Source organism: Echeneis naucrates, chromosome 1 (genome assembly GCF_900963305.1).
Source record: "Echeneis naucrates chromosome 1, fEcheNa1.1, whole genome shotgun sequence".
Classification (NCBI taxonomy): domain Eukaryota; kingdom Metazoa; phylum Chordata; class Actinopteri; order Carangiformes; family Echeneidae; genus Echeneis; species Echeneis naucrates.
In genome coordinates, this window is record NC_042511.1 from 17,797,204 (window position 1) to 17,806,067 (window position 8,864).

An 8,864-nucleotide genomic window follows, 5' to 3' on the forward strand; every position below is an offset into this window, starting at 1 on the left:
ACACGGACGCGCCGATGGCACCTGCACGGTACGGTGCATAAAGCGTCTCCCAAGGTAAGACATCCTCCTGTCTCTTCTGCACACAGTGCTCTCCTTCGTGTCAGATGTTGAATTTGTTCGCAAGGTCAAATCCAATCAGCAAACATCAGTGGCCTCTGAGATGCCGGGGTGGAGCAGGACTGCGAATCCAGGTTATGATACATGACCAAGATTTTAACTGGCCTGAATAAGTGCATCAGTGCAATGTGGGTTAGGTTTGGTGTTTTGCATGAAAACTGCTTATACTTTTGTTATTTTCTGCAGCTGCTGCAAGGCGAGAAGCTCCAGACAGGAGGGCGTTTTAACTGCACAATATCTAAAGGAGGCCAGTGCATGGTTTCCCATAAATATTTACACCTTGATAACAGACAGGCAGATGCATAGTGGCAGAGCACATAAATGGTCTACCCCCGGCCCATGACAGACAACAGCAGCCTACTATTCTTCAGCTCCCATTCAAAAAATATGCTTTTCAGGGAGCATGTATGACAAGAGATTGATTGGGGTTGTTTAAACGGGCGACAGGATTATTTTTGTAGTATGCAGACATAAATATGACTTGGTTGCTATAGAATGTATTATGCTAATCATTTCCCTCCCAAAGGGGACTGATGATTAGACTTGTGAGGAATTAACCCAAAGATGTGGCTGAGTTTAACATCAGACTCATTGAGATGAGCTGCGCATTACACTGAATTCGTTTCTATCAATACTGTCACTTAAATGGACACGACCAACTCCCCACGAAGTTTACATTGGGGTTTCACATTCCTTTCTATAATGTATAGGCTGTTATGAAAACACTCACTGATGGAGCAATTTGTTTGTCTTATGCTAAATCATGAGAAATTTCAGATGTTTGCTGAGTGCTGGCACATCACTCGCCAAATCAGCCCAGATGCTATAACACATTCAGGAGACAGACTGAGATGGAGTTATTCATCAGGCCCGGGATGAAGAGATTTGTGGGACTGTGGGTAACTGCTCAGGTTTTGGAAAAGACCATTTGCAGGACGAAAGAGGGTGTAAAGACATGTTGGCTTTCAAGACTAGAACAGAGAATAGTAACTCAGCTTAGCTGCTGACATGACAACAAAAATGCAAGCTGTAGCCTGTGAGAGGGACTCATCTGTTAACTTGTTAAATTGCTTTACATATTTAATCACCCATTTTTCTTTGTATTTACAATTACTTCAAATGATATTTGCATGGTTAGGTGTTCTGAAACCAACGAAGACTGGTGGGTCAGCTCAAACCACTAAATAGGAAACATCTAAAATTGTTGGTGAAAAAAAACCCTTTATCTGTAAGCACTTTGAGCATGCATAACTGAAAAGTCTTATTTTTATTCTTTTCTTACTTCGATCTGTAAACTTTAGTTTGGCGTGATGCGGCATTTTTGCTTACTGCTCAGGGATTACCTCCAGATATTTGTTATTCATACTTTTTCCCCAAGTTGTTGTAAACATATTTGAAGTCTCTAATAGATGTTTATAAAATCAGAAAATTACTTGTACAGTGTTGTTTAAATCCTGCTTTTACTATGGGGAAATAATCACATTGCAAGGAAACATAACTTGTGAAAAAGACAAACTCAACATCTGCATGATTTAGACATGCGTCATTGTTATCAAGACCGAATGATTATTTAAATATATGTTATTAACTAATCAAAGAAACTATGGGAATCTTACATAACTTACATAATGAATATGTCAATGTGGAGTACATGTGTCTGGTTTGAATGTTTTGGTCTAATTTAAGATGTAAATGTGGTGAAAAGTGAGGCTCAATCAAAAGCCAAACCAAAGAATACAAACTAAATCTATTTCTATCTTTCTCTTTCAGGGGCACAAAGTGAATGGTAGCATATTCTTTCACCTTGATCTGGATTACAACTATTTTATATATATAAATTGAAACAGTGAATCAACTATGGGAACTAACCCAAAAAGGACAGTGACAGTCCAGATGGTGCCTCAGCTGGCTGTGGCAGACACAGTCAGCAATAAGGAGTCGAATACCAGCTGGACTAAAGAGCCCAATGTCAAACTTGCTCAGGTTTGCCCAAATGCCACCCTAACATCTCCTGACCACAAACAGGATAACTTATCCCTGACTGATGCTACACCTAATGTCATCACACATTCCCAAATCACAGCATCCAAAGGAAGTGAACTAGTGAGCAGCACTGTGTCAGACAAACCAGTTCCCTCAAATGGAAACCAGTCAAAATCTGAGCATGTGACAGGTGGACACCAACAGATGCCAGAATTGTCTGTAACAGGCCAAGGTGTGGGTGAGTCAGGAGGCGATCACAGGGATTCTAATGCCAACATAAAAATGCTAAGTCTGAGTGATGACAAAAAAATCTGTAAAGATAGTGTGTCATCTGCTGGTACAGTGTCAAAGGTCAGCGTGCCGACCAGCGACTACAGAACAATAGGGCCAAGTGAAGAGGAGGAGGCGCGTATGAAGCTAACATCTTCAGCCAAAGCCACAGCAGCAGAGGACACTAATAAACATGGCTCTCCAAGTACCAAAAATCTTAACAATACTTGTGAATTAAGGCAAATAGCATCTGCACCCCAACAGGAGAATAAAGGGATTACATCGGCTCCCAAAAACAAGGACACTGCCACAGCAAAAAAATCTAAAGAGTCTGATCATATTAAAAGTTTGTCACAAAGCGACATTAGTCCGCAGGAGATTCCCAAACCTAAAAAAATTACAGACACAACAACCCCACTTGACTCAACTACGCCTCCATTTAAGAGCAAAGAAGAAGAATCTGCATATATAAATGAGAATCCAAGTTCAACAACTCCAGAGAAGGATTTAGAATTAGCAAAGACACCTCAGGTCTCCTTGAATAAATTTCAGCCAGTGTCTTCACAGAAGGACTCCTCGACTCAGCCCCTGCCAAAACAAAACATGCCAGCATGTGGGCAGGTGGCTGAAGAAGCCAGCCAGAGTGACACAGCTGTGATTGAAGGGCAACAGCAGCAGCACTGTAAACTCTACAAGGAGGCTTCAACTATGACCTCATCCCAGTCATCCACACCAGTCAAACACTGTCGCAATATGGAGGTTCAGGCGGTGGCTAACATGTCAACTAAGGCTGTGGCCACAAGCCCAAGCCTGCTGGCCTTCTCTGTGACACGCAAGCCGAGCGGTGGTGCAGTCCCCAGGGAGGAGGCATCGAACCTGGCTGTGGTCTGTCAGGTGGACGGAGGCGTAGGTCTCCAAAAGATAAATTTGATTTCTCTATCCACATGCACTGATCCGAGGTCAGAGACACTCACAGTTGAGGCAGAGATGTGCCACAACCAAAATACAGGCATGGTATTTAACTCTCTATCCCAGCTTCAAGACGCCAAGCTAGGGGCAAAGCCTAAAGAACCGGGGCCAGCTTTATGCAACATACAGCCAGTTTATCAAATCAATATTGAACACAGCAACTACAAGGAGCAAAGAGAGAAAGGTAGCTGCCAAGATAAAACTGCTTCCCAGACATCTGCAGCAAAAACAACCACTGCTGAAGCTCCAGCTTTCAAAGCAGGGACTCCCCCAGAGACAGGTGGTGCATCCAAAGCTGGATTGGCTGACAGTAACAATGCTGCACCATGTCAGGTTACTGTTACAACCAAGCCTGAAAAGGCCCCACTGATAACAATAGCAGCAGCAAATACCACATCTAAGTCAGATCGAACTAAAAACAAAGAGGAGAGTTCAAAAGAAAAGAGCACAGAAACTAGAGATAAAGCCCTGAAGAAGGAGGCACATTCTGGAGCAGAAACGATAGTACCAGAGGGAAAAGAAAAAGGGGATGACCAATCGAGGAAACAGAAAGGACAGAGCATCCACGATGTTGTTTGGGATGAACAAGGGATGACCTGGGAGGTATATGGTGCATCTGTGGACCCAGAATCACTTGGTTTTGCCATTCAGAGCCACTTGCAATGCAAGATCAAGGAGCAAGAGAGGAAACTGATGGCACAGACTTCCTTCCGAAAGTCAATCTCTGGTGTTGACTCACCAAGACATGGCAGGAAGAGCAAAAGGAGGCAGAACATTTTCAGGTCAATGCTGCAAAATGTCAGACGGCCCAACTGCTGTGTGCGTCCCCCTCCCTCCTCTGTCCTCGAGTAGCACAGCACAGAGGTAGCCAATGTCAGAGTCCTCTTTTTTTCCTAGAGGTCAAATTGTTTGTCCTCCCCTCTCCATGACTGCAACGCCAAGTGAAACATTAGTGGGATGATGATCCCTGTACCCTAAACTGGAATGCTGTAGCAAAAAGAGTCAAACTATTTGTGATGTTTGTGATCAAAGAAGGTAGGAAATAGAAATAGAAATTGAACAACTCAAAACTTATTTTCTAGGAATAGATATTATAAAAAAGAGAGAAGACTTCTAACAATTTTTATTTAACAAAGGCAATAATAGTAAAAAAATGTATGTTAGTTCCAATTACCTAAAAGGGCAGACTTCTACAGTATATGACGTTGATCACGGGATAGACATATTACTTACTGTCAAAATATTTGTGCAAATATATCATGGCCATCTCATTATATTTGGTGCATTTGGTATCTGTATTTGAGATGTTTTAGGATCGTATATTTATAAGACTGCTGTATTTTTCCTTTCATGCACATTTATTTTTAGTGAGTGAATACATTGTGCAAAAAAAAAAAAAAAAAAAGAAATCCACAAAAAAAAACCCCAAAAAACCAACAAATCGAATGCATACATGCACTGTTTATTGTCTGTTCTTCTTTGGTTTTCTATTAAAATAACCCCCCCCTCAAAAAAAAAAAAAATGAGTTGAGTTTAACACATTCTTTATTTTTGATACGTTGACCCAAATATAAAATATATTTTCCTTTTTTTTTTTTTTTGTTGTTCTGGTCATTTTAAGAATATTTCAGGTCTTATTTCAAAGTTTATTTCAAGACAGTACTCAGCTATAATGAATAAAATGACAGATCACATCAGTAATTCAGTAAGAGCTAGTCCCAGGGGATATGTCTAAATAATGTGCACAAGGGCATGAGTGCTACAGGCAGCATCAGGGCTGTCCACAGGAGATGTAAAGGAGTGACACACTACTACTGAGAGTGAAGATATAGTCGACTATAGACTGTGCTGGATAGAGTCAAGCCTATGAACGATTTTCTGATCCCTAACAGAGGCAAAGATCTTTCCCCAGTTAGTGCTAATGTTTGACAGATTAAGATTGCATTTGAAGTTTTCAGGTGGGTGGTGTCAGTAATGCATTCTTTCACATGAATCCGACAGTTAGCATCGCTTGGTTTTGTGCAAATGTGAAAATGTCCCGTTACACGATTGTGTAAGGGAGTGAGAAATGAAAACCATAAATGCATTTATGTGAAACCATTTGAAAGGCCAGTGAAGGACATGAGAAATCCAGTCACAAGGATATTTCCAAAATCAAGCTGTAACATTTGGTTAGGTGTGAGGCTGACTACATTTCTAACAGGTTATTTGCTGTAAGTGCAGAATGACAGAAGTCATAGAAGAGGAGGCTAGCTATCGGTTATTTGCAGTTTAGGGCCTGAAATTGGCCATTTTAGTTTTGTGTGCATTGAACTTAAAATTGTGTTTTTTTTTATTGCACTGTCTGGGAAACTTCAGCTACGCATGGTTGTATCACAAAATCAGGGTTTATTGTTATGTACACGTATGCACCATGCAGATAAGAACCAGAATGAGACATTTTATTATTTTGCAAAAGGTGAGCTAAAGCTACCAAGGCTCCAAGTCTGAGGGACACTGAAGAGACTATACACAGACAGGAAAGCAGCCCATTGAAAAAATGTGTATGGGTGTGAAAGCATGCTGAGGATACCCTATGACTTGGTGAAGATCCCACTGGGCCTGATTTTCAAAAGCAGCGTCAGAAATTCACTGTAAAGTGAGTAAAACCACATTATACAACCACACAAACAGTTTCTGTGCTTTAATGCTGCATCACTGCAGCTGTGCTATCAAAGTTATTGTGTGTCATTTTTTTTTGTGATGTTAATTTTCAAGGAAAAATGTCCAATAATTAAAATGTTGACATAAGTTTAGGATACTCTATGTGAAAGGGAAGTTTTCATGGAGGTACGATTTATAAATTGAATGATTTATCAAAAAAGTCAGTTCTTGATTAATCAATCTTTAGATATAATTGGTAGTTTCAGTGGTATATAGCTGACTTTGGTATTCAGTTGTACAGAGGTGCCATAAAAATCAAACAAAATATAAAAGGAAATTGGTCGGTTATACTATTACATACTTATATATTTAATGCACAATATTTTTAGCAATAATGTGACCAAAGGTTGTCTGACATCTAAACACTGATGATGATGTGTCTCCAAGCTCCTACAAAGATAATAAGAATAATTTAGTGCCACCGGCTTTAGCACAGAGGCACTACTTAATCTTCTTCATACTTATCATTCCGTGACTTTTTCGGCAATTAATGCGGCCCACAACGTTGAGCAAAGCCCAACAATATATATATCAAAACGTGCGGATCGATCGGGAATAGTGTGCTGAGTTCTCACGTGTCGAGATTCCGATTTTCCCCGAAGTTATTCCCAAAAAACGGCCGAAATTTTCCATAGGAAATGCATTGGAGCCGACGAAAAATCGCCACTAAAATTAACCTGTTTTCTCAGTCACCTAGCTCACTCATACCTGCACGTAGAAATGACATTCAAACTTTAAAACGGAGGAAATCTTGTGCTTTTCCCCTAAAATCAAACCTTTTTCTCCTAAAGAGTATACTTTTCAAACTACGAGCGCTCAAATGAGCAGTCCAAATCACATTTTCCTCAAAGTTTGAGTGGAGCTGCTTGTTAACTAGAGTAAGAGAAGCATGAAAAAATAACCATAATTTTTAACTCGAGCTCACGGGCAAACCGTACAAAGGAGACAAATATTTTTTGTAATGTAGACGCAGGTGTTGGGATTCATAAAATGTTATTTTGAGAGGTGAGCTCCTCACCAAATTTAAACGGGGGGGGGCAGAACGTCGGCAACCCGTTTCTGCCCCAATTGAACATAATGTAAATCAAGGTTTTCCTCAAAACAATCTCACTCTGTCTTCGCACTGTGCGTACACGCTCATTTTAAGGAGTTTTTGATTCAAATAAAGACTGTCAGAATCTGCAGGCTCTTCTGTCTCTCACTATGTTTTCGCTTTTCAGACGAGAGCTACGGTTTGCTCACAATTTGCAGTAGAGCGGGACCTAGTCAGAAGCCACTTTCGGGGGACTTTTGGGGAGAGTCTGAGCTCTGAGCAGAGCGAATTCTCAAATCACCGTGGCAACCGCAGGTCCTTCAGCTCAGCTCTGTGTGAAGCTGCTGGTGTTGGATCAAACCCACCCCTCTTTGGAGCCACACTGCTTCGTCATACTTTGTCACAGAAACGCGGTTCAAAGTTTAAAAAGGTCTCAAGACTTTGGACTCTGTTGGTGTCAACAGGCTTTATTATAGCTAATACGCTTATTACACAATCACAGTTCAAGAGTCATGCTCGTCTCAACTCATTTCTGCTGAAAATTTCAGTTTCCCATGTGTGTGTATTGCATGGAATGTGAGCTCACTCTATCTGTTGGCTATGGCCATCACTGTGAATGATTTCTTCTCCGACTCGGACAAATCAATGTACTCATTCCATACTCCTCTGATATGAGAGCAGTTGATCAACAGTTATGACTGACATTCCTGTTAGACTTCAAAACACACACACAGAAAGATATAGAGACGCACACACACACACACACAAATATACAGACGCACTGATACACATATCCAGACACACACACACACACGCACACACACACACACACACACACACACACAGACAAATATACAGACACAAACAGAGACAAATATCCACACGCACAAACACATATTCTCATTCATCAAGGTCAAAGTCATATCTGTCAAACTATTGAATCGAACGTAATCAGTTCTCCGAACCGAAATTCGATCAGGAAGACTTTTGAAAGCAGGGCCGTAGGTGGGTTGCTCGTCCGGGCGACGGGCCCCGTGGCACTTCAAAATTTCCCTGGAATTTTCTAGTTACTACTGTAAGCCCACACAAGTAAAGGAAATATGGAAAAACGCAGTTTATACAAAATTGGAAGAACATTTTAATAACAATGATTAGTTTTTAATTAGTTTTTTGTAATAATCTATTAAAAAAACAAGTCAAAACACTTATCCTGCACGGCGCTGTTGCCCTACAATAAGAAGTTTGTGCGTTCTATGCCCAGACCTGGAGCCTTTCTGTGCAGAATTTGCATGTTCTTTCTGTGCCTGCGTGGGTTTCCTCCCACCGTCCAAAGACATCATGTTTAGATCAACTGGTGACTCTAAATTGTCCGTAGGTCTGAGTGTGAGTGGTTGTTGGTTTCTGTCTGTCTCTGTGATGGACTGGTGACCTGTCCAGGGTGGCCCTGCCCTCACCCAGTGTGAGCTGGGATTGGCTCCAGCACCCTCCACGACTCAGAGAAGTGGTAGAAGATGACTGAAAGAACTATTTTGATGATGAATCAGTCGTTAAAATCCTGCCAAACACGATGGTTCCACTTTTTCAGATATGAGGATATTTTGTTTTTCCTTTTCCTTATCTTACCTTTCATTGCAAATTGAACAATTTACCTTTTGTTTGTTTGGAAAGTCATCTGACCAATCTGATATCATGGGTCATTGTTGAGTAATAAGATTACTAATTTCAACCAAGTGCTGCATTGACTAAATCACGACCACACAAGGGAATACCCTCAGCACCCATTATATGA

The 8,864-nt window shown here is 40.9% G+C and overlaps 1 protein-coding gene across 1 annotated transcript; it reads left to right on the forward strand.

The window, feature by feature from the left end:
* The first annotated feature begins 1,972 nt into the window (after nucleotides 1–1,972).
* Nucleotides 1,973–4,191, forward strand: gprin3b (GPRIN family member 3b). Its single transcript, XM_029497330.1, has 3 exons — nucleotides 1,973–2,212; nucleotides 2,249–2,338; nucleotides 2,444–4,191. Exons 1-3 carry the CDS (start codon nucleotides 1,975–1,977, stop codon nucleotides 4,189–4,191), a joined length of 2,076 nt encoding a protein of 691 aa, XP_029353190.1. The 5' UTR covers nucleotides 1,973–1,974.
* Nucleotides 4,192–8,864: the final 4,673 nt, after the last annotated feature.

Bases quoted from the DNA above. Each gene is read 5' to 3' on its own strand.
- gprin3b (XM_029497330.1), top strand. From the start codon at position 1,975: ATGGGAACTAACCCAAAAAGGACAGTGACAGTCCAGATGGTGCCTCAG. The intron at 2,213-2,248 runs GTGAACTAGTGA...CAGACAAACCAG, and splicing joins AATCACAGCATCCAAAGGAA to TTCCCTCAAATGGAAACCAG. The intron at 2,339-2,443 runs GTGAGTCAGGAG...CTGCTGGTACAG, and splicing joins TGTAACAGGCCAAGGTGTGG to TGTCAAAGGTCAGCGTGCCG.